The sequence below is a fragment of the Musa acuminata genome, chromosome BXJ3-3 (assembly GCF_036884655.1).
Source record: "Musa acuminata AAA Group cultivar baxijiao chromosome BXJ3-3, Cavendish_Baxijiao_AAA, whole genome shotgun sequence".
NCBI lineage: Eukaryota > Viridiplantae > Streptophyta > Magnoliopsida > Zingiberales > Musaceae > Musa > Musa acuminata.
Genome location: NC_088351.1, coordinates 9,458,387 through 9,482,496, shown reverse-complemented (window position 1 = coordinate 9,482,496; position 24,110 = coordinate 9,458,387). Strand labels below are relative to the sequence as shown.

Here is a 24,110-nt window from a genome sequence, read left to right as displayed (position 1 = left end):
TATATGTTAAGAAATCTAGGGTGATATCATATGCGTAGTGGAAGAACAGAAATAAAAAATCTTATATTTCTATGAAAAAATAGCATATTATCATCGTGCGAAGATTGGTGCATAAAAACTCGCTAAATTGAAAAGTATACATATAAGAAAGATGTATTATCCAGGGATATCTTATTTATAAAGGACTCATGTCAACTTAACTCTAATGGATCCTCTCTATTTGGTACTGGATCTTCATCCAACTACCGAAGCCTTTTAGATTACTGGATCTCTACCTAATAATCTATAATTGGCTTTTATCGGAATTCATCTATAGGATTCAATAATTCATAATCTTATTGGATATCTATTAAGATAAGGGCTCTGGCAGATATCTCATATCTGAACCTCTACTCGTCGTAATACCTATCATATGTGTATGACCATCTAGGCCTAATATCGAACTGTTCGTAAGTCATACATGTTAGAACTCCTTCTGGCTCAGTGAATCATTATCTTCGTAATAATTCACTCGACTAGTCGACTGTGGACGTACTAGGCCACTACATCGCAGTCCCCAAACGATATAAGAGAATCCAATCCTTTGAACATATTTATCGTCAGTTACCATATACCTATAATCCCTCATCCATCTAATATCCCAGAGACTGTATACTGGGCATGGTGATGTCAGACCCATACTGTTTCTTCTCAAGTCTCACTCTTATCGGATTCTCCTAGAGAACCCTTTCTCTCTCAATCCAAATGATCATAATTATAGATTTATTTGAGCAAAGATATATGAGATATTCCTCTCATGACATCGAGAGCGAATGATCCTCTATCGAAACTTAATGACCCTCGTAAGGTTGGCTACCACTCCCGATAACCAACTATACTAGATTTGAAACTTCCAAACTTATAAGTTCGGTATCAAAGAGTGGAGTACTCATACATGATATCCTTAATGTCTCAAGTCTAAGAACTAGATACACCATTAGAATGACGAAGTCACTATTCATTAATGAGGTATCATCAACCATCCAACATTTTGTGAGAAGATCAATCAGTGAACTCATTCTCCAATAAGCACCTACGTAGAATCCCTAATGTCCCTACATGAGTAGTTATGAAATTAGTCGCCTCCATCATATGGACGGGTATACAGCACACTAGTCTATTCAATCATCTTGATGTCTCTCTCGAGTGACCTATAACCGAGATTATTTAGGGTTTGTGTTCAAAGGCGAATTAGTCTCATTATCGTGATCTCATCACGATTCGTTTCCCATTATATAGGTCCATGAACATCACAATACATACAATAGGTAATATAAAGTGAGAAAAATATGAAATAAATAATATGCAAAACGAGTGTGTATCATGTCACATGTGTCATCACTCACGTGATTGGCTTATAGGGCACTTATAACTAACACTATCAACCTTGCAGATTACAAAAATGACTTTTATTAAGAAGGAGATATCCAAGATGATATGATTGATAATATCGATAATGCTAAAATAGTAAAGGAGGAAGGGGAAAATATCCTATGTATCGTGAAAAGATTATTACTCACCCCAAGATAAGAATATCTATCTCAGCGTAAGAAAATATTTCATTCTCGATACAATGTTAATGACAAAATGCGTGCATTGATTATATACAATAGAAGTTGTGACAATATTATACCCAGATCACTAGTGGGACACTTAAAATTGCACATGGAAACTCATTCAACTATCAAAGATATGTAGAGTTCTTCTATCAATTGGAAAAAATTATAAGGAAGAAGTTATTGTTAGTCATAGGTGCCTAGTGAGTCAATCACATGAGTGATAGACACGTGTGACTTGACACATAATTTTTTTGCTTATTATATTTTGACATTTATCACTTTATATTGATTATTGCATATATGCATGTATATATTATGATGTTCTTGGATCTGTGCAATGGGAATCAGATCATGATGAGATCACGATAATAAGATCGATTCATCTTTAAACATAAATCCTAAATAATCTCTGTCATAAGTTACTCGAGAGAGACATCGAGATAACCGGATAGACTAGTGTGCTGTATACCCATCCATATGATGGATGTAGTTGATCTCATAGCTACTCATGTGGGGACACTAGGGATATAGTACAGGTGCTCATTGGAGAATGAGTTCACTGATTGATCTGCTTACGGAATGCTGGATGGTTGATGATACCTTATTGTCAGACAATGATTCCGTAGTCTCAATGATGTATTTGGTCCTTAGACTTGAGACACCAAGGATGTCCTATATGAGTGCTCCACTCTTTGATACTTTATAGGTTTGGATGTCTCAAATATAGTACAACCGGTCATCGGGAGTGACAGTCAACCTTACGAGGGTTATTGAGTGTTGATAGAGGATTATCCACTATTGGTGTCATAAGAGGAATATCTCATGTGTTCTTGCTCAGACAACTCCCTAAACAGGGTCATTCAGATTGAGAGAGAAAAAGTTCTCTAGGAGAATCCGATTAGAGCGAGACTCAAGTAGAAACTATATAGATCTGACAACACCATGCTCGGTATATGGTCTTTAGGATATTAGATGGATGAGGGACTATAGGTACATGATAACTGAGGATAAACAAGTCTAATAGATTGGATTTCCTTGTATTGTTTAGGGACTGCGGCTTAGTGGCCTAATACATCCGCAATCGATGAGTCGAATGAATTATTATGGAGATAATAATTCATTAAGCCAGAAGGAGTTCTGATAGGTATGACTCACAACCAGCTTGATATTGGACTTAGAGGGTCACACACATATAGTAGGCATTACAATGAATAGAGGTTCAGATATGAGATAATCGTCGGAGCTCCTATCTTATTGGATATCCAATAAACCCCTAAATTATTGGATCCTATGTACGAGATCCAATAAAAGCCCATGAAAGATTATTGGATAGAGATCCGCTAATCTAAGAGGCTTGAGTAGTTGGATAAAGATCTAATACCCAATAGGGGATGATCCATTAGGGTTAAGTTGACAGGGACCTCTATAAATAGGAAGGATTTAGTGGTTCATAGGCCTTTTACTTGCCTCTCCTATTCTCCTCCCCCCTCTCCACCTCAAAGCAGGCCTATAGTTTTGAGGAACGTCATCGCAGCCATGTTGTGTGGATCATCTCCTTCACCCTCTCCTCCTAGAGATATGCAAGGATTCATGGATATACGATCTCCCTAGGTAACACAATCCATTCTATACGTAGTTTTAAGTTTCATAGATTTTTCGCACCAATCTTCGCATAACGATGAACAAATCTTTAGGAAATTAAGGATTTTATTTTCTGTTCTTCCACTGCGCATGTGATGTCACTCTCAAGAATTCCCAATAGTTATATATGGGGTAGTTGATATAGATGCATGTCATATACCACTTGAAAGATCATGACGGTATGATGTGAATACAACCCATATTGAAAGAAAGAATATCTATATATTGTGGTGGAAAGGAAAGAAGATTGTTATTTTATTAACTAACAAAAGGGGAGATGAATCCAATACTTCTAAAGTAGAGAGAAAGTCTCATTTATCTATTTTCAATTCTACGCAGAAATTCATTGTCAATTTAAAAGAAACAAGAATATGTTATGCTTTAATTATAAAGGAAAAAAAGTCATCTAAAACAAAGATTTCAAATAAAATAAAATTTCTATAAAAAAAAATCCAAAGAGGTCAACGCTAAAGAGTTACTAGATGAACTTTCACATATGAAAAATATTCAATACAAAATTGATTTAGCTCTGAGAGCAACTATACCAAATTTATCTTATTATTAGATAAACCCAAAATTTAGATACCTTATCGATGAGTTGATGCAGAAAGGATATATTCGAGAAAGTACGAGCCCATATGCGGTCTAAACTTTTTTAACACTCAAAAAGTTGCAAGCTACTAATATCAAGTTCGAAGAAGTAATTAATAAGCATAGGAGTAAGAATGTGTTCAAGAAAGAAGATAAAGTTATTATATACTTATTAAAAAAGAGATTTCTCATGATCACTTACAATAAATTAAGTACGAAGGAATATGGTTATGGTCTTAAAAGAAAATCAATAATAGTGTCTATATAATTGACTTATTAGATGATTGGGGATTTTAAAGATTTTCAATATTATAGATTTTCAATAAGAATCTATCGTATCCAAACATAAACTTTAGAGTAAGTTTTCAAGGATTATGCATAGGTTAGTTGCTAGAATCTTTTTATAGTAATAATTTTTTATTTTCGTTTCCGTCTTACGTCATTATTTAAATCATATTTCTCCGGGTTAATGTAGAAATGAGAATTATTAAAAAAAATCTGTGTTAGGTTCATGTTGACTTCGTCGGTGTTGTCGTACTAACTTAACCCAAAAAAAAAAAGATTATCTTCTATGCTTCGACTGTGCGCTTGTTTGATCCTATTTTGTCTCCTATCGATTCTGATTTGATATCAGTATAGGCTATTACGCAATAATTTTTGACTGCACGTATCAAAATAATAAAACATTGCTTAGCGAACACAGTTTGGCCAACTCATAATCGTTCTTTGAATTCATATATAAATAAGTTCGTAGAGGAAGATAAAGAAAATTAAAAGGAAGATGGAATCTGGAGAATGCCCCTAATAATTGCTTTAAAATACTCGATGTAAACCACATTATCATAATATCCGAGTGAGGCAGCTTCGTGTTGCATATAATTAAGAATTGGTACACATATTTAGTTCCATGTGGCATGTTGGAATTTAATATGAGCATTAGTTTTATGAGTCAAACTAAACGAATGGAAAACTTGAATCAGTAAATATGTTAGACATTGATCATATCGAGTGATATTAGAAAAAAAAAAAAAAACAACATATAGAAAAACTGGAAAGGAGGGATATTATCGAAAAAAAAATAAAAAAAGAGATTCTTTCAAAAACATCCTCGTTACTTATTTTTAAAAATTATCGACGATGATTTGATCTCAGTAGACATGATGTGATGGGATCCATACACCCTTATCATTTTCAAATGTGTGAGGCCGACAATTTCCGAGTTGGTATTTGCTTATCCTACTCATCCCATGAATCATATACTAGGAATTAGGAAACATTACAGAAGATGGGTGGTGGACATATAAATCATGAATCATATATATATATATATATATATATATATATATATATATATATATATATGTATATATAATTTTAGAGATTAGAACATTTTTATATGCATGATTCCAAGCATAATGCTTGGGGTTTGGCAACCCAACCTACTAGCACTGGACATTATATTTATTAAAGGCAGTAGCTTAGAAAAATAAATGCAAGACATGCTTCCTGGCTTCTTCCACCAGCCAGCTTGTAATGGACTGGCAATGCCTTTGGAAAGCACCAAAAAGAAAAGAAAAATATTGTAGAAATTCTGACAATACCCTCTCTCTCTGTCTCTCTCTCTCTCTCAAAAGAAGCATCCAGGAGGAGGAGGAGGAGGAGGGATCCACCACCTCCTCCCCTCCCACACCTCCATTCTCTCCGGTATGTACTCCTGGCCTTTTTTGCACATTACCATCCCTAGTTTTCTCTGTATGCAGTCTTCTCGCCAGCATTTGAGCTCATTTTGAAGTTATAATAATATTGGAAGAAGCTTTTAGGCATTGATAGTGATGTTCACACTCTGCTTCCATTGACCACATTGCTCACTACTATTTGCTCATTTCACTTCTTAGCCCTCTCCTCCCTTATTTATTTGAACTCCTCTCGGGCATTCTCAGTATCCCTCTGCTGCATATTTGGACGGTAGTCGCCTACTGCAATCCGAAAGGGTGGCCTCCTCTCTGTGCCCTTAGTATTGCCGCTGCTGGGCGTTGTTAACTGAGGTCGTTTGCTTCTGCAACTGATTCAGTGTGTCATGGTTTGGAATCTGAAACCCACCCTCTCAGATTTGTGAGTTTGGTTCATGTTGTTCTTTCACTATAAGAAGAGGCATTGCTCATTCTTCAGTTGAGACTTTGAGTTCTTTGCTCCTTCCTTATGTAGCCGATCTGTTTTCCCGACTCTGGAAGCACCTGTATGATGTAAATCTCTCTTGGCCAAGCTTCCCGAGACATTTTTCACATCAGACCCTGGAATTTTCGCATCAGATCTTTGAACCACCTTAGTATTATTATGTAGATCCTGTGTCAGGAGAGAAAAAGGACTCTGTGTTGATCGTTCGCTGCTGAAACCATGTAAATTTAGCCCTCTTATATTTTTGTTGGTTCACATCTGCCACCTGGTGGGAGGCTTCGTTACCTGTTTCCTTTCCTCTTTGTTCGAAAATCACTTAAGAAAGATCATTCTTTCATCCGAGTCAAAATAAGCATGGAGGAAACTTTTGTGCCTTTTCGTGGGATCAAGAATGACCTTCAAGGAAGATTGAAGTGTTACAAGCAAGACTGGACTGGTGGTTTCCGGGCAGGCATCAGGTGATGACTGTATCATGCAAGATTATGTTGTTTCATAAATGATTCATGGTTAAAATCCTGTTTTCAATGTATTTGGTGAAGCTTTAGGCTTTAGATTGCATTCATCACTGATTTCAACGTTATATGTCCATGTTCATGAATTTCAGGATTCTGGCTCCAACTACTTATATATTCTTCGCATCTGCAATCCCTGTTATTTCATTTGGAGAGCAATTGGAAAGAAGTACTGGTAAGAGACTAAATTCTTCAACTGTTCTTTGTTCCTTTTTTTTTTTTTCCCTTTCTTTCTGAAGTTGTTACAGGTGAAACATCAAAAAAATTATATGATCATATATAGATCTCATAGTCACCGGCTTTTAAAAACCAATACTGCATCTTGGTTCTGGCAGATGGTGTTCTGACAGCAGTGCAGACTTTAGCATCAACTGCACTGTGTGGAATTGTACACTCAATCATCGGAGGTCAACCTTTGCTGATTCTTGGAGTTGCAGAACCCACAGTACTTATGTACACGTTCATGTTTAACTTTGCTAAGGATAGGGCAGATTTGGGTCGAAACTTGTTTCTGGCATGGAGTGGATGGTAAGAAATTTTTGTTCTCGAGATTAAATGAATGCATAGGTTGTTTAAATTCTATGATCAGGCATCAGTGTTCTTGTTTAACATTACAGGGTGTGTGTCTGGACTTCCTTCTTGCTATTTTTACTGGCAATCTTAGGTGCATGTTCTATCATCAATCGATTTACTCGTTTAGCTGGAGAGCTTTTCGGTTTGCTGATAGCCATGCTCTTTATGCAACAGGCTATTAAGGTAAGAATTCAAAGATCTTGTACTATTGAAGTAGACCTAGTACTGGACATGCTAGGTAGTGTAATCTGCAGACTAGATACTAAATATACTATTTAGTGGTCCTAGTTTCACCAACTTTTTATCTTTCCTTATTTAAACAATAATGATAAGCAATACTTGATTTTCGTTATTTAAGATGAGGCAAAGAAATAAACCATATCGTTATACAAAGACCCTCTGTGAACAAGAAAGATAATATTGAGATTAAAAAACAAATTCTGTAAGTGAAAGCTGTTTTGACATCCCTCCCTCATTCCCTCCCTCAATAAGTAGAAAAGGTTTCGGCATGAAACATCCATCAATAACATCAGCTATGCAATTTAATATATTTTATGAAAGTATTGGCTCTGCATTTTTTCTGGTGTTTGATGACTTTAAGATGAAATTATTACCATTAGAAAACATTGTATGAGTACTTTTTATGCCAAGAATGTTCCCGTACAATAAGAATTTAATGTACTTTTGCTCTAGGGGCTTGTTGATGAGTTCCGCATACCCGAAAGAGAGAACCCAAAGGCGCTAGAATTCATTCCATCTTGGAGATTTGCTAATGGAATGTTTGCTCTGGTTCTGTCATTTGGCCTTCTATTCACCGCACTAAGAAGTAGGAAGGCACGATCGTGGCGCTATGGAACTGGTATGCATGACAATTGGACCAAATATTATATAGCTTGTTTTCTTCTTGTATGTGCAAGGATCTTGCCTCTTGAGCGGCTGGAGTTGGCCTCATTTCCTAAGACATTTTGAACTTGCAGGTTGGTTAAGAGGCCTTATTGCAGATTATGGGGTGCCCCTCATGGTCCTTGTCTGGACAGGAGTATCTTATATTCCTACTAGTAGTGTTCCAAAAGGAATCCCTAGACGCCTTTTTAGCCCAAACCCTTGGTCACCTGGAGCATACGAGAATTGGACAGTGATCAAGGTATATATGTTTATCGCTTGTAGACAAACATGAATCAAGTGTTTACTGTCATTATTTATCATTTCCTGCATATTTATACTTGCAGGAGATGCTCAATGTGCCCTTTCTCTACATTCTTGGAGCTTTCATACCAGCTACGATGATAGCAGTCCTATATTATTTTGATCACAGTGTAGCATCTCAACTTGCTCAACAGAAGGAGTTTAATTTAAGAAAGCCAGCATCATTTCATTATGATCTACTGCTATTGGGCTTCTTGGTATATTGTCTCCACCACTTTCTATGTTGCTTCTATTTTCCATGTAAAGAAACACCATAGATCTCAGCTTCTTGTTTAAAAAAATATTTTTGCTTTTGGACGGCAGACTTTATTATGTGGACTTATTGGAATTCCTCCATCTAATGGAGTCATCCCACAGTCGCCAATGCACACAAAGAGTCTGGCCACTCTCAAACATCAAGTAAGCTGCAGAATTTCTGCAACTTCTTAGGAGTTTTTAAATTGTAATTTTATCTATTCATTGCCAACTTTCTTATAATTTAGTTCTCCTCAGCTTCTTCGAAGTCGACTGGTAGCCACTGCACGCCAAAGTATGAGCCAAAATTCAAGCTTGAGCCAACTGTATGGTAACATGCAAGATGCTTATCGGCAAATGCAGACCCCTTTAATTTACCAAGAGTCATCTGCTCGAGTATGAGAAGCCACACTTTGTTGCTATTAAGAGTGACCAGACCTGGATTGACCTATTGATTGCAATTAATTGATCATGCAGGGATTGTTGGAGCTAAAAGACTCGACTGTCCAACTTGCTTCAAGTATGGGAAATTTTGATGCACCAGTGGATGAGACGGTATTTGATATCGAAAAGGAAATTGACGATCTTCTACCAGTTGAGGTTAAAGAGCAGCGTCTAAGCAATTTGCTTCAGGCTATGATGGTTGGAGGGTGCGTTGGAGCATTGCCATTCCTCCGGAAAATCCCAACATCTGTTCTATGGGGATATTTTGCTTTCATGGCCATAGAAAGCTTACCAGGAAACCAGTTCTGGGAAAGGATTCTCCTGCTTTTCACTGCACCAAGTAGAAGATTCAAGTGAGTCTCTTGTTAGCACTGTTATTTAATCTCATCTAATGATATGCCTATTGCTGTTTTATATATTCGTAACAAATTTCTGTCTAACAGAGTGCTTGAAGAGCAACATGCAACCTTCGTCGAGACCGTGCCTTTCAAGACAATCACTTTCTTTACTCTCTTCCAGACAATTTACTTGCTTGTCTGCTTTGGAATAACATGGATTCCTATAGCTGGTGTCCTTTTTCCACTAATGATCATGCTTTTAGTTCCTGTAAGACAATACTTTCTCCCAAAGCTCTTCAAAGGAGCACACCTTACTGATCTAGATGCAGCAGAGTATGAAGAATCACCACCCTTAGCATATAACCTGGCAGCGGTATGTTCATCGACTCATATTTTGATACTGATATATGTTTTTGGTTGTAGATTTCTGTATTTGACCATGCCACTTTTTCTTTGAGCAGGAGATCGACATTGCCAAGGGATGCTCCTTTGCAGAGAGTGGGGAGGTCCTGGATGACATAGTCACCAGAAGCCGAGGTGAGATTAAACATATGAATAGCCCCAAACTAACTAGTTCAAGCGGAACCCCAACAAACGACATAAGGGGTAAAACCAGTCCCTGGTTGTCAGACAAAGCCTACAGTCCTAGATTGAATGAACTGAGGCAGGATCATAGTCCTCGGCTTGGGGGACGAGGGCCAATCAGTCCGAGAACTGGAGAGGTTGGACCATCCAAACTCAGAGAAGGTGCTCGGGATTCCCCATCAAAGTAGTTCTGGGCAGGTTATATCAGTTTCCTAACATGTTCAGATAGATAATAACCGTGCCAAAGATAAAATCTGTTTCTATTTTATGTTCATTTCTTTGTGGCAGTTGTTGTAGCCTCAGAACTTTTAAGATCCTCCTACATGTCTACTTAAGATGAAAGCCTATTACCATCCATCCATTTTTTCTTTTTCTTTTTTTTTCGCTTGGTTTGTTTGTATTTCTTGACATTTGAGTATGATATTATTGAAATCTACATTGGCCGGGAAACTTGAACCTGTATATTTATGGTGTTCAGTTCCTTATTTGAGGTGCAGACATGCAGAAAGCCCATGCTTATAGTGTAAATGCTAAATTCTGATATGATCAGCAGTATTTGAACTCGGATTCTGCCTGTGATTTAATCACTGCCTGTAATCAACCACATGAATGCAACATTGACGATTGCTCCAAGGTGTCTATTATGGTATCAACCATACGAAGGGGAGACGACAACCAGATAATTTGATGTGTCCATGAGAGGATTGGAGTAGCTGCAACATTAAGTGTTGATTTATTATTATTATTATTTCATTATAAAGAGCTGGTGTCTTTTACACTCATTCAAGATTCTCTTGCCGATTTCACATGTTTGGTTGTGAGAAAGCAGTCAAAAGGGGTGCATGTTTCAAGGGAAGTGCTCGCTACTTTTGTTTTGTTCACATGCAGAGCTTTTTTGAGTTTTTTCTCTTCTGAAACAGAAGGAGATCCAAGTTGAGAGAAAGATATAATTAATGAGTCGTAGAGTAGCATCATCTTGTTGAGAGAAAGATTGCATCTCAAAAGTTTTTAGGACTGTTAAATGTCACATAAAGGAATACTAAAAGCCTGAAGTCAACATCTAAAAATAAAGAAAAGAGAATGGAAAGAGCAACATCCAACCTAAAGAGGTTGAGCATCTTTTCAAAAAGCCAAAGTAGATTGGATTCTGCACATTCTCTTGCTGCCATATAGATGATCATAGTGCACAAAGCCATGCTTCAAAGAATTACAAGTCTAATAGATCACATGAAACTACTAATTTTAAGAAATCTGGGACTAATTCTTCCATTCTGATATGATCTCAGCTACTGACAGACACTCCCAGATTGAGCTCCATCGGCAAAGAGTTCATGAGCATCTGAAAGTTGGAAACTGACAGCAAATGCTGCTGCCACCGATGCAAGGATGTCTATAAATCCATCCTGCACCAGCAACCAAAGTTTGTGAAAGCTAAGCAAGACGACATATGATAAGGAGTGCTGAAAAGTAATGGTTGTGGTTTCATTTCAGATGACGAAGAAAAAGAAAACCCTCTCGAGTTGTTCACCACAAATATTTATTCTTTTAAAATTGTCTCTGTGACAAAGAAACCACACAGCTTTCTTTCAAGAACCCCATTCTCCTATTTGCAATCGTTCAAAATTTGGATCTCTGAACAATGTACGCAAGGAGAACAGATTTCAATTCTTTGGTTGGGCTTGAGAACGAATAAATATTACAGTGGACCAGATGGAAAAAAAGCCTCAGCAACTCCCATACACTGTTGCAGGCAATGTTGCTTAGTTCACTGCCTTGACCACTCTGAAGGAGTCCATGACGTCTCGTAGATCCTTTTCTTCCTCAAGAAACACATTTTCAGGGGTCTGCAGCCTCAACTCATACAGCTGGTTATTCTCAACACCAAGAACTGATAAGTAACGCCTGTCCCATTCAAGTCGTTGTATCCTGTCCTGTGGCATAACAGCCAACTCATTGTTGCTTGCATATGATTTAATGTTTACCTGCAATAGAAAGAAGGTAAGATATGGAGAGAAAAACTTCGCTTGACAGTGTATGAAGATTGAGTATTTAGTAGCGTAACCAAATGGAGCATAATTTCACGGGGATGTAAATCTACATGCAACTGTGTTAACACACTATGTAGTGCAAGCAGAAACACATGATCCTATTCAAGTTTGGGTTCATGTCTAGTTAGCAATTTCATCCTTAACCTACAAAAGATGATGATGCAATCCAATAATGATCAATACCAAGCATATATGTAGGTGGCACAGAGCTACTTGGCATTGAATTATCGAATATCTAGGACTTAAAACTCTTCAAGTACACAAGTGACCATAGGAAATGGTGACATCATGCTATTCTAAAAATACAAAAGCACTGAAATTAAAAGAAGACTAGGCAAGAAATTCTATGGGATGTTTATCCTAGTTTTAATATAAAATCGGAATCCCATCACCTAAAAGTTTAAAGCTTCTTTAATCTACAATCTAGTGGACCAGAACCTTGCAGATAAAGCTTATTAATTGATTTTAACCCTTTCCATTTGCCATGAACCCAACAGAAGGTTTCATGCAAGGGGTGGAAAACTTACCTCAACTTGATAGTAGAGCCTACCATCATCAGCAATCCTTGATGATGCTGATAGAATGTTTGATTCACGCCGAACTCCTAGTCTGGTAGACATGAATTCGGTTAAATACTGCTTGAGAACCTTATTGGCAGCCTCTTGCGGTGTCCCCAAATCTTCGACACTTTTATATCTTGAGGATGAAGGAGAAGACAACTCCACAGATAAATTCTCATCAAGAACAAAAGGGTCCCTGAAAAATATGTCTGCTCCAGATCCTCTAACTTGGATCCAATTTTGTGGATAGAGAAATGTATAGCCATCAAATGTATCTATATACTCTCTGAATCCAACTGATGGCTCAGCTAAGGTATCTTCACATGATCCCAATTGTGAGAATACAAAACTCGACAACACAGAAGCCATGACATCTCTCCTGGTAACTGTGCACATTTTAGTTGACAAGAATAAGATATGCAGAAAAAATAAAATGTTTGCAGGAAGGTGCAGATCATAGCATAAGTAAAAGCATATCATATCCTCAATCCAATGAATCATGTTACACTAAACTGCAATTTAGCATCTAACAACAGTTACTAATTCAATAAAACTAACCTAGAATGCTAGTGCAACTGGTACCAAGGTAAATGTTATCATTTAATCAGAAAAAGATCTGGCAGTATGCATCCCACTGTGTCATCAATGGAAGCAATCCACTTACTTTTTGGTCCATAAGTCTACCAAGCAAATATTCATCCTGTATGCATAAGAATACTCATCATATTGTGGGTCCAAGTCATGGACAACTCCTCTTCAAATGAAGCCCTATGCCCCAAGAAGAAGAAAAGGACTAGAAGGAGACCCTATCAATAGAAAACCTCAACTTCAAGAAGTTATAATGCTCCAACTATTTATGACCTGTTATATGGATCTTGTTCCCCATTGAAGCAAACAAGAAATACAATGTTCCCCATTCAGTATGCATTCTTCTACCCCGAATACCCGCAACCCCCTATATTTGCATGCAAATTTAAAACAAAGGCTCTTTTCAACATCAAAATTACCCATTCTTTCTACATTAAAATTGAACATAAATGTTCAGCCTAAAGACAAGACCTTTATCTCCCTATTCGTTCCACTGGCTCCCCGAGAGCACATTTCTCCAAATGATTCCACATACATAATAATACCAGCTACTGAATCTAAAAACTCCAACTAGTTATAATTCCAACAAATTCAAAAAATCTTTTTGAGAGAATTCATATCAAATAAGTATCTATTGAGCCGAGCAAACAGATAGAAAATTTCGGACTTTGAACCCTAAATTACACTGCGGTTGCAGTCCTGATGCAATTAAGGTTTTCATCCGCATTGGCAAGGCAACAACGGGAAACTACAAAACAATCGAGAGGGCGGGGTTACGTGCGGCGATGGAGTGGTGGCGGCAGGAGGGGCTGCTGCCGTTCTCGTTCCTCGTGCTCGTCGACGCCGAGACAGGAGGCACGGCCGACCGCCGGGTTCGGGAAGAAAGCCGAGGGGCAGAGATCGAACCCATCACGGCGATGGATGCGGCCATCGGGATGCGCGCAGAGAGAGAGAGAGAGAGAGAGGATAGGCTTCGTATTGTCGATTGGAGTGAGCTCGACGCCAACTCAACAACAAAATTTGGGCTGTCGAGCCCACTTCTACTTTGGGCCGTAATCAGTGGGCTACAGTCCAATTGAGTGCCATTGGGTTGGGCTGTTCCAATTGGGAGGAATGTAAATTTACACAACTTATAATATCACGAATATTGAACTAATTGGTTTTATACATGTTATAATTTTTAGATTAATATGCATGATATAAATAACAGATATTTACACATTTTAAAGGGCATAATTGCATATTTAGCAATGCTAAGGGACCTACTGGTCTAACTTCATTAGGTTGACTTTAAAGCACCTGAAAAATAAAAAAAAACTTTATTTGTCCTGTTTATAACAATCATTGATGAAAATATTTTTCCTTCTAGAATCTCAATAACACACAAAAGAAAAGGAACTTTTGAATCACTCCATAGTCATAGTCATATTAAAAATTATCCTTATATTAAAACCATTTTAATGTATAATTTAATAGTTGTGTTTTTGTGTTATATATACAAGAGTACATAATAAATAATATATCAAAATAGCCTCTTAATGCTATTAACATATCAATTATCACTGTCTAACACGAGGACACATGCAGATATTATTGCCGGGTAGGTTTAGATTACGGCCACTAACACACACTCTGAAGGCCAAACATCAAGCTCGGGGAGTAAGTCTACATCACGCGTGATGGTTGCCACTGCTGTTGACACGCAAAAGACTCGAAGCCTTTCCTCAGCTTTCCATCTCCATTTCTCCATCCACCCTCTCCGACTGGTCCGTCTACGTCCCTGTCATCGACTTGTCTTCCTCCACCATGGCCAGCGTTGACGAAACCATGCATGGGTGTATGTTAATCTGTATGAATACAAGTGTGCTGGCTGAGCCACCTACCTTTGCCGCGGCGGTGCCTACACACGACTCTGCGACTTCCCAGGCCGCAAGAGGACACCAGGAGAGTACTCTTCTTGCCGCATTTTTCCAAGACGTGCTGCTTGATCTGTCCACCTACCTACGACTTGTGGTCTTCCTCCCACCTTCCTCCGTCACCTCCGCGACCACAAGTTCTCGTTAGAGCGTACAATGACTGCTGCCTTGTTTGAGGACTCCTCTCTTCTTCTTCTTCTTCTTCTTCTTCGTGCGTGCTACTACTTGTAAGCACAGCTTTGGTAGCTTCGCAGGTCAAAAGATTGGAGAGGAAAGAAGGAAGAGCAGACGGCGGATTGGAAAGAGGGACTGAAATAATGCTTAGGTCAATGAAGCATATCATCCACTCGAACATGTGACGTAAGTTAGCATGAAAAGGAGGCTTGTGGATCAGTGGTAGGATCCGGAAACCCCGGCCTCTCTTTTGACGGAATTTTGCTGCTGTCTCCTGCTATGGCATCAGAAGTCCAATCTCATGCACTTTCATGTTGTTTGAGCATACCACTTTGCATAGATCATTTACTGTTTCATTTAAGGAAGAAATTTTTACTTGCTGTAAGAGAAGCTGTGTTTGCCTTTACACCCACCAAGAGATGCTTTTTCTAGAAAGCTTGGACTAGATAACCTTTATCTTGTCATTAGGAATCATGGTTTGAAGGTATTCTCCTCTCTAACCCCACTTTTGGACTTTCTCCACCAAAGCTATAGTTTCATCAAAGAGGAAAAAGAGGAGTTCTTTGAGGTCTTGACTTGGAGCCATCAAGCTCGTGTTATTGACCAGGATTGAATCAAGATTAGAACCTTTCATGATTGAGTAAATTCTAATAAGGAAGCTTTCCATAAACAACTTGGGTGTCAAAGTCAATATTAAATTATAATTCCTTCTTTCTTCTTCTTTTTTATCTTAGGTTTCCGCCAGGCTTGATGAAATATGGTGGCCTCTTTCATCTCTGATACTTTTGCTTGGGGAATGAGTTGAGCGGCTTCATAAACTCTGTATGCAATGCCTGTCTTGATAAATGCAATCAACATTTATCACGATCAAACATTGTCTAACAGTACCCAATCATAAACCAAAGGTTTCGATTGGCTTACCCCTTCCTAAGCCATCTTTCCATGCTACTCCTTATCTTAGATTGGTCGTCCTTATCTCTTCTTTATGTTCTCTCTGTCACTTTTAGCTATCTATGCTTGACTCTGTGTCCCTTGCTGCACAATTTTATGCCCGCAATTCCCTCCCCATCTCTTTCAACATTACGTGATGACAACCATATGAAGTCACTCAATTATTTCTATGCTCAACAAGTAAACAAGAAGAGTGTTTAAAATGGCAGCCGTACTACTGCTGTCTTGTGCAAATTTTGGGTAAGAAGGGGCCTTATCAGCGATGACGATCAAACATGGATTAGATTTCCGCCACATCTGACGTAAAAACCCAATGTGATGTTTCCAGTGACCAGCCTGAGAAGACAACAGAGGAAACAGAGGAAGCGGCCAAGAAAAGCTAAGTCAGACTTCAAAGCTCGCTGCTGCTACTTGGATTTCCATCACATGTCTCGTTTCCCACTATGCATATAGAAAAAGCATTGCGTCCTTTTCATCGATCCACGTCGCCGTCCACCTCTTACTCATCTCTTTCTTCCAGTTTTCTACCTGTCAAACTTCCTATTTCCTACGTACCCATCACATAGAAGGATCCAAAGGCACATGAAATTGGGGGAGGAACAGGAACAGGGGCTTATAAAAGGCTGCTTACCTCTGCAACAGAAGCAGCACAAAGTGAGGAGGAGATGGAGGAGATCAGAAGAGGGCCTTGGACCACGGAAGAAGACCTTGTGCTCATCAAATACGTCGCCCAACATGGCGAGGGCAGATGGAACGCCCTCGCTCGCTGCGCAGGTACCTCGAACAGATCTACAGCGCTGCATGTTTCTTGTTGTCTTCTTCGTCGAGAGTACTTAAGTTGTCATCAAAAGAGCAATACTTGCTTCATGTCAATGGAATGTTTTCTCTGCTGCACCAAAGATCAAATAGAACGGCAGGAAGAACACCTTTCCTGTACGTACTGATCAAATTTACGGGTCCTTATTCGGAGCAGGACTGAAACGAACGGGAAAGAGCTGCAGGCTTCGATGGCTCAACTATCTTCGTCCAGATGTCCGGCGCGGGAACATCACGCCGGAGGAGCAGCTTCTCATCCTCGACCTCCACTCTCGTTGGGGAAATCGGTAAGCACGCAAACCTAACACGTCCAACTCTAACAGCCTAAACATGCACAAAAGTCTGAAGTCTCAGTGTTATATATGTGCGACTGCTGATCCGGTGGCTCCAAGAACTCTTTCTTTGTTATCTTCTTCACTTATGGGGAATTAAAACCTAAGAATTTTCTTTTCTTGAACGAAAAAAGAACCAATTGATGGCAGTCTAAATCTGCTCGATCCTCTTATCATATGTTGTGTTCTGGCAGGTGGTCCAAAATAGCACAGTGTCTTCCGGGAAGGACTGATAACGAAATAAAGAACTACTGGAGGACCAGAGTGCAAAAACACGCAAAGCAGCTCCACTGCGACGTCAACAGCACGACGTTCAAAGACGCAATCCGGTACGTGTGGATGCCACGCCTCCTCGAACGAATCCGAGCGGCTTCCGGCGGCGCCGCTTTCTCTGCCTCCTGCAGCAGCCCCGTCGCCACAGCCACAGCCACCGCCGCCGCTGACCCTCTGCCTTCTCACCCGCTCAAGCAACCGGAGCGGGCGACGCTCGGCCCGGAAACAGTTGAGTCGTCGCCGTCGGAGGACTCGCTTCCGACTCCGTTCTCGTGCTTCGCCGACTGCCACTCCACCACCATGCAAGGTTGGGGTGGGTGGGCACCGGATTCCCTTTCTCTTCCCGTATGTTGCGATGAACAAGGTGGATGGCCGTCAGGGGACTTGTTGAGCAGTGAGTCCTTGTGGAGCATGGAAGACGACTGGTTCATGCAACACCAGATTCAATCTTATCAACCCTATTGCTGATCTCTCCTTTGAAATAACTGTACTAGTTCGATCACAATTGTAACACAACCCTATAATTACTGATCCCATCATATTCTTCCGACAATTGTAGTGTTGCCAGCTGGAGAGAGCATATATGTCTAATTTGCAGGCAAAAAAGATCCACGAAGAAGAAGGAGTAGGTGAGGTATAGTGCTATAAAAGCTAGCATACCACAGTGATGATTCGATAAGTCATATGTTTCATATGTTTGATGTGATGAAGCCAAGTGAGGAGAGGAGATAGATACTTGAACAATAAGAGCACGGCATCTGAGCGTCGGCTGTTGCTCGCTTTCGCAGATGTTACGAGAATTCACATATGAGCTTCTTAGTTTCCGTAATCCATTTGACAAAGCTACCAGAGTCATCTAACAATCATGATATTTTTTTGCTGGTGGAAATTGCTATATGAATCCAAAACACCAGCCTTTGCAACTTCTCAAATACGCTTATGTTTTTTTTTTTTTTTTTACAAAGGATAAGTGACGAAAATAAGATTAAAACCTAAAATATTATGATAAACTATCAAAGTATTTATCGACTAAACTAAGCTCACTTTGATCTTATAAAAATTTTATCGTAGTAGCATCAACGTATATTCGAAATGAAAGTACTATTATCTTCGATCTACCAAATTTAGTAAGTGTTCAATGAGCATGCTGTTGGATCGATATGCCACATCAATGTTTTCTTACTAAATTAATTGTTACAAGAATAACATCATATATATATATATATATATATATATATATATATATATATATATATATATTGCGGGTAAGTGAAATATAAAATATAAATATCTTATATTTTTTTTCTTATCCAAGTTTTCAATACTCAATCATCTATTGTCTTTCCCATGTGATAATATTCGAAAAACAAATTACATCGAATCAATTTCATCAAATCAAATTTGTGAGCAAATATAGTGTAATTATGACCATAAAATATATAAATTGCTTTCAAGATAGTGGCGTTCTTCACAAAGGTTTGACGAATGCTTGGTCGAAAGAACCATGTTTGACAAATGGCAGCGTGCGTAACAAGGAAAAAGTCAGCAGTCTAGTGGACACGAGATGGGTCGCTCACTGTGGAAAATAGTTGACCGACGACTATTGTCCTTTTAGAGGGGAAAAAAAAGGAAGGAGATCATAACGAGACTGGTGGAGAAATGTAGACAGGAGGCAGTCCACCGACCCTGCTGCTTTCCTTCTCGACGAGTTGGTCTTTCCCGTCCTCTCTCCGACGTTTCCACACAGCTGTCCATTTTGGAAGTCTTCGCCGGCCGGCAGCGTGCCGTGGGTGTCGAGAGTCTACTCGTTCGGTCACCCGGCCGGACCACTGCATATTCAATCTATGTATTGTAGTCGTAATATGTTTGACTCGACATATTTTCTATGTATTGTAGTCGTCATATGTTTGACTCAGAAATATTTGTATTAGAGATTGAGAATTTGTGATCTCATTTGATATATTTGAAAGTATTAACAAACTTAGTTGATAAATATTTTTGATAGTATATCATAATATTACTATTATATACCTTTGTGCCATGGCTCTAGGATTAATACGGTCCTGTTATAAAAAAGAAAAAAGGATCATTCATGTGAATTCCTAGGGCAAGGAGGCAAGGTGAATGAGGTCAGATTAGAGACTAACTCTTAGGCCCGAGGTGGGATTGATCGTCTCTCCTACATCACGTTCTTACATGATAGGTCGACGTCGGGAGGGAGATTCCTGACTCGACTCCTCCGATGATTAAATTAGTAAATTATTTTTGTGATGAAAAGACTTTGATTCTCTATTCTGGGGTTCGAAATTTATACTTATGGTATATGGGCCATTAATGCTCATCGTAGTTCTGTTCGACACGGTCGAACAAGCGATTGATCCGTACGCTCATGACGGCATAGGTTATCCTATCCAGACGTCGACTATGTCGCACCATCCCATATGGTTCCGAATGGTGAGAGGTTGATCGTGCATGATCTATCATGTTGGCTTCACTCCCTACGGGACATTTGTTAGGTCATCCCACGTTGGATCCTTGGTGGTCATCCGCTATCGCTCTGTGACTGATGTAGGAATATCTACTATCAACTACTCTCTTTCAATTGAATTAATATATAATCTCATGCATTTTAGTCCACACAAACTTTGGATCATCTAATTTAAAATCAGTAAATTTCATTAAAACCAAATTTATGGGTTTTTCAGATAATACCTTTTCTTTTCATTTTGCCCCTCCCTTTATAAATTGACCAAAATATCTTTTACTATAAAAAATAATTTTCTATCAAAATTCAGTTGGGTTAAAGTGATTTTTTGAGTTAGATCGGTTTAACAGTAAGTCAAATTGATTATAGTTTTTTTTATAGAACCATAATATTATGATTCAGATCATTTTTTGATATAATAGCAAAAATATTTTAAAAATAATTTTCCTTTAAAATTCAATTGGATTAAAGTGATTTTTGAGTCAGATCGATCTAATACTAAATGAAATCGATTGTAGCATTTTTAATAGAATCACAATCTTGTCATTCACATCATTTTTTATATAATAAAAAATTATTTTAATCATTTTGTAAAAAGAGTCACGGTAAAATGAAAAACTCATAAACATAAGATTTTCACCCCCCTTAAATGAAATACTATATTTTCTTTTCAATTAATTTGACTCAAAGTGTTAAGAAATGATTCATAGGTAGTTATCCAGATAGTTATTATGTTGTAGATAGTTATATGTATGTTCAAAGTAATGACCTATGATATAGGAGCTATGGGGGTAGTGCCTACACTTAATCATGGGTGACATGATGGAGTGAGGTAGTTATCACTATATCTTATAAATAGGACCATAGTTCATGAGGTAAGGTAGTGTATATTTATGAATATCTTATAAGTGTTCTAAGTCTACCTCTTATTTTAATACTACTTTGATTTTTTTGATTGAAAGTGTTAGTGTAAACAACTTTATGCCGTGGCCTCGAGGCCAACATGGCTTGGTTCGGGTCTGAATGGGCGGGGATCTTGTACGGCGTTCTTCGAGCCCGCTGAGGAGGTCAGGTGCGGTGTCCGATCGGGACGGTGTAGTCGTCTCTTCCGGGCAGGAACTCCTCGCCTGCGCGTTCGATTTGCTCTCAGTGTTATAAGAGGAATATCCTATATATTCTTGCTCAGATAAATCTCTAGTCATGGTCATTCAGATTAAGAGAGAAAGAGTTCACTGGGAGAATCCGATTAGAGTAAGACTCGAGTAAAAACTGTATAAGCCTGATAGTACCATACCCGATATACGATTTCTAGAGTATTAGATGAATGAGGGACTATCGATACACGGTAAATGAAGATAGATAAGTCCAAATGATTGGATTCCCTTGTATCGTTTGGGGACTACGACGTTGTGACATAGTATGTCCACAATCGATGAGTCCAGTAAATTATTATGGATATAATAATTCACTGAATAAGAAGGAGTTCTGACATGTATGACTCACGGCCAGCTCGATATTACGACGAGTAGAGGTTCAGATATGAGATATTCGTTGGAGCCCCTATCTTATTGGATATTCAATAAGCCAATGAATTATTGGATCATATGGATAGGATCCAATAAGAGCCAATAAGATATTATTGAGAAGAAATCCACTAATCTAAGAGGCTTGAGTAGTTGGATGGAGATCCAATACCAAATATGACATGATCTAAGTTGACAGAGGGGGCCTCTATAAATAAATAGGAGGGAACCAAAGACCCATACGCTCCTCTTATTCTCCTCTCTCCCTCTCCTCCTCGTATTGCAGCCCCCTATTGGGGCATGTGAACAGGAAAGAAGCCCCCCCCTATTTAAATGTTACTTTGATAGAGACAACACAATCATTTGAAACAATCGGTTGGAATAACATCATAAGAGGCCATTAGGATGTACTGTAGGAATAATACCAATCTTTCTATTGCTGCTTCAATTATCTTAACCATCCTAAGATGCTAGGCTCAAGTTGAAGATGTACTTTATCAGCTCGCAAAGTCTTGATTGAAGCGCCCATAATTGGAGTGTTTCATACGAATCGAGTGCCTCTCTTTTGTGTGTATTGTAAGAACATATCTCCTTTGAGATTGCTCTGTTTACTGATGTATTATGAGTGGCCAAAGGAAACAAATCTCTGCTGGATGTTTCAATATTGTGATGATTGCAGTATTTGCGAGAGAAGCAACATAGATGGTTTGTATAGAGAAGGAAATTAAGCTTCTGATAGAGAATGAGAATGCAGCAAAGAGGTGACACTGCATTCATCTTACAGCACCTAACAGGGCATAAGAAAGAGACGACAGCCACAACAGATGACCTTGTCGGGTGCAAGCTAACTTTGCTAGATAGGAGAGCAGGTAAGCTGAGAAGAAGATGCACCATCCCCACGGCTACCTTCTCTTATTCTACTTCCCACACCACCCAAACCCTAGTCGTGGGGGTGGGCAGATCAGTTCTGGGAAACCGCCTGCGAAGATTGGTCCGGCGGAGGCGCCACCTTCGCCTGCTTCCTCCCTTCCCCCTCGATCTCGAAGGCGGAGGCGGGGAAGGTCCTGAAGAGCCCGGCCGGGGTCTTGAAGGTGAGCTTCCCGGCGGGCGGGCCGTCGGCGGAGATCTCGTCCAGGGTGATCCACACCAGCAGCTCCTTGGCCTTCACCCCCGTCAGCTTCTTGATCTTGGACTTCTCCACCACGGCGGTGATCTCGGGGGAGTACGACACCCGCTTCCCTATCTTCTCGAAGCAGTGCTCCACCTTCTGCTTCTGCTTCAGCCACACGAAGCCGGTCTCCTCCACGTACCCGCACTCGACGATGTCCCTCAGGGGGAGCAGACCGCGGGGGAGGCCCACCTCCTGCAGTAGGAACTTGGACTTCTCCTGGCAGATCTCGTCGCCATGATAGATCTCAGCCTTGGCTTTGACGTCATCCGTGATCAAGGCCATCTCTCGATCAAATCTTCTTCTTCTTCTTCTTCTTGTTCCGGCGAGCAGGAGCTCTCGGAATGCCTCGATATATAGACAACGCAGGGCTCATGGATTTCCGGAATAACATCAGATCGACGCAAGTGTTAAACCTCTTTATGACAATTACAATCACCATCTCGAGTATTGATTGGTTCTCTTCCTCCCATTTTGCATGTTAATTAATCAATGAGATGGTTCCTTATGTGAAAAGCTAAAAGGGAGTTGCCACTCCATAAATGAAATGGTTGGCAAGTGGAAGCTGTGCAGGTTGGTATTTCTCTCTTTCTTTTAATGTAGTCAACATCAGAATTTACTTTTACATTTGAAAAAAATTAACGTAAAATTCTCACGCTTCAATGATTCATAAAGGATGACTGTCCGGTTTCTTAATTTACAAAATTATTAGCTTCTCTTTCTTTTATTGCGTCTGCTTCCATCTCTCTCTCTCTCTCTCTCGCTCTCCTCCACCATTCAAAACAATCGGACAGACCCATCATGTGGTTGTTGAAACCAGCACAGTGCTGCATCAACAACAGCTGACACTGTTCCCATATTTTCACAGGCATAGCGTGTGATGAGTTGGACCATTCTAGTGCACCTACGGATGCTCCACGTACATGTACGTGCTCTCTCAGTGAAGGCGTTTCCTTCTATCATAAGATAATACATGCATATGCCTAATACCATTTTCGTCAAACACACCTTGTTTCAGTGCCCAGCAGTAGTAGACTGTTTGTTGCACAAGAATATATATATATATATATATATATATATATATATATAGGGAAATATCATGATAATTTGGCACATAAGACGCCACAAAAAAGCCACATAAAGCGAAAGATAGCAGGCGTCGTGTGGAGAGAGACTCGGGAGGCCCCGCTGCCTTGCCATCCAATGAAAGCACATGAAAAGCCGCATGAACATTACGGGGCCATGACAGTGGGAATTGAATGCACGGTGCAGCCAAGCAGGTAGGACGGGCCGAGCAATTACGACTTATGAATAGTTCGTAGGAATGGTCATAAATGGAGTTCACATCTCGTCATAAATGTCGAAAAGAAAGCTCACAT

The 24,110-nt window shown here is 39.4% G+C and overlaps 4 protein-coding genes across 5 annotated transcripts; 2 read left to right on the top strand and 2 right to left on the bottom strand.

Moving 5' to 3' along the window:
• The first annotated feature begins 5,567 nt into the window (after nt 1-5,567).
• On the top strand, nt 5,568-10,359 carry LOC103978018 (probable boron transporter 2). Of its 2 annotated transcripts, XM_009393717.3 has the most exons (13): nt 5,568-5,942; nt 6,036-6,463; nt 6,610-6,692; nt 6,853-7,045; nt 7,135-7,273; nt 7,784-7,949; nt 8,068-8,234; nt 8,320-8,493; nt 8,600-8,695; nt 8,789-8,926; nt 9,008-9,327; nt 9,418-9,685; nt 9,774-10,359. In XM_009393717.3, the coding sequence occupies exons 2-13, from the start codon at nt 6,360-6,362 to the stop codon at nt 10,083-10,085; spliced, it is 2,160 nt and encodes a 719-aa protein (XP_009391992.2). In that variant the 5' UTR covers nt 5,568-5,942; nt 6,036-6,359; the 3' UTR covers nt 10,086-10,359. The 2 variants fall into 2 exon arrangements, with proteins under 2 accessions (XP_009391992.2, XP_064999297.1); XM_065143225.1 differs by having other exon boundaries at nt 5,568-6,463.
• A 1,058-nt stretch (nt 10,360-11,417) lies between these two features.
• On the bottom strand, nt 11,418-14,067 carry LOC103978017 (psbP domain-containing protein 1, chloroplastic). Its single transcript, XM_009393715.3, has 3 exons — nt 13,871-14,067; nt 12,473-12,891; nt 11,418-11,879 (listed from the first exon to the last, which is right to left on the bottom strand). Exons 1-3 carry the CDS (start codon nt 14,022-14,024, stop codon nt 11,658-11,660), a joined length of 795 nt encoding a protein of 264 aa, XP_009391990.2. The 5' UTR covers nt 14,025-14,067; the 3' UTR covers nt 11,418-11,657.
• Nucleotides 14,068-16,732: 2,665 nt separating this feature from the next.
• Nucleotides 16,733-18,321, top strand: LOC135632783 (transcription factor JAMYB-like). Its single transcript, XM_065141551.1, has 3 exons — nt 16,733-16,908; nt 17,108-17,237; nt 17,477-18,321. The coding sequence occupies exons 1-3, from the start codon at nt 16,800-16,802 to the stop codon at nt 18,021-18,023; spliced, it is 786 nt and encodes a 261-aa protein (XP_064997623.1). The 5' UTR covers nt 16,733-16,799; the 3' UTR covers nt 18,024-18,321.
• Nucleotides 18,322-22,213: 3,892 nt separating this feature from the next.
• On the bottom strand, nt 22,214-23,066 carry LOC135632784 (uncharacterized). Its single transcript, XM_065141552.1, has one exon. The coding sequence runs from the start codon at nt 23,014-23,016 to the stop codon at nt 22,525-22,527; it is 492 nt and encodes a 163-aa protein (XP_064997624.1). The 5' UTR covers nt 23,017-23,066; the 3' UTR covers nt 22,214-22,524.
• Between the last annotated feature and the right edge of the window lie 1,044 nt (nt 23,067-24,110).

What these genes read in the sequence shown, in the direction of transcription:
- LOC103978018 (XM_009393717.3), top strand. Translation starts at nt 6,360, where the DNA reads ATGGAGGAAACTTTTGTGCCTTTTCGTGGGATCAAGAATGACCTTCAA. An exon ending in GCACCAAGTAGAAGATTCAA is followed by an intron (nt 9,328 to 9,417) that starts GTGAGTCTCTTG and finishes TCTGTCTAACAG; the next exon opens with AGTGCTTGAAGAGCAACATG. An exon ending in TAGCATATAACCTGGCAGCG is followed by an intron (nt 9,686 to 9,773) that starts GTATGTTCATCG and finishes TTCTTTGAGCAG; the next exon opens with GAGATCGACATTGCCAAGGG.
- LOC103978017 (XM_009393715.3), bottom strand. Translation starts at nt 14,024, where the DNA reads ATGGCCGCATCCATCGCCGTGATGGGTTCGATCTCTGCCCCTCGGCTT. An exon ending in CCACCACTCCATCGCCGCAC is followed by an intron (nt 12,892 to 13,870) that starts GTAACCCCGCCC and finishes AAATGTGCACAG; the next exon opens with TTACCAGGAGAGATGTCATG. An exon ending in GGCTCTACTATCAAGTTGAG is followed by an intron (nt 11,880 to 12,472) that starts GTAAGTTTTCCA and finishes TTTCTATTGCAG; the next exon opens with GTAAACATTAAATCATATGC.
- LOC135632783 (XM_065141551.1), top strand. Translation starts at nt 16,800, where the DNA reads ATGGAGGAGATCAGAAGAGGGCCTTGGACCACGGAAGAAGACCTTGTG. An exon ending in CGCCCTCGCTCGCTGCGCAG is followed by an intron (nt 16,909 to 17,107) that starts GTACCTCGAACA and finishes TATTCGGAGCAG; the next exon opens with GACTGAAACGAACGGGAAAG. An exon ending in CACTCTCGTTGGGGAAATCG is followed by an intron (nt 17,238 to 17,476) that starts GTAAGCACGCAA and finishes GTGTTCTGGCAG; the next exon opens with GTGGTCCAAAATAGCACAGT.
- LOC135632784 (XM_065141552.1), bottom strand. Translation starts at nt 23,016, where the DNA reads ATGGCCTTGATCACGGATGACGTCAAAGCCAAGGCTGAGATCTATCAT.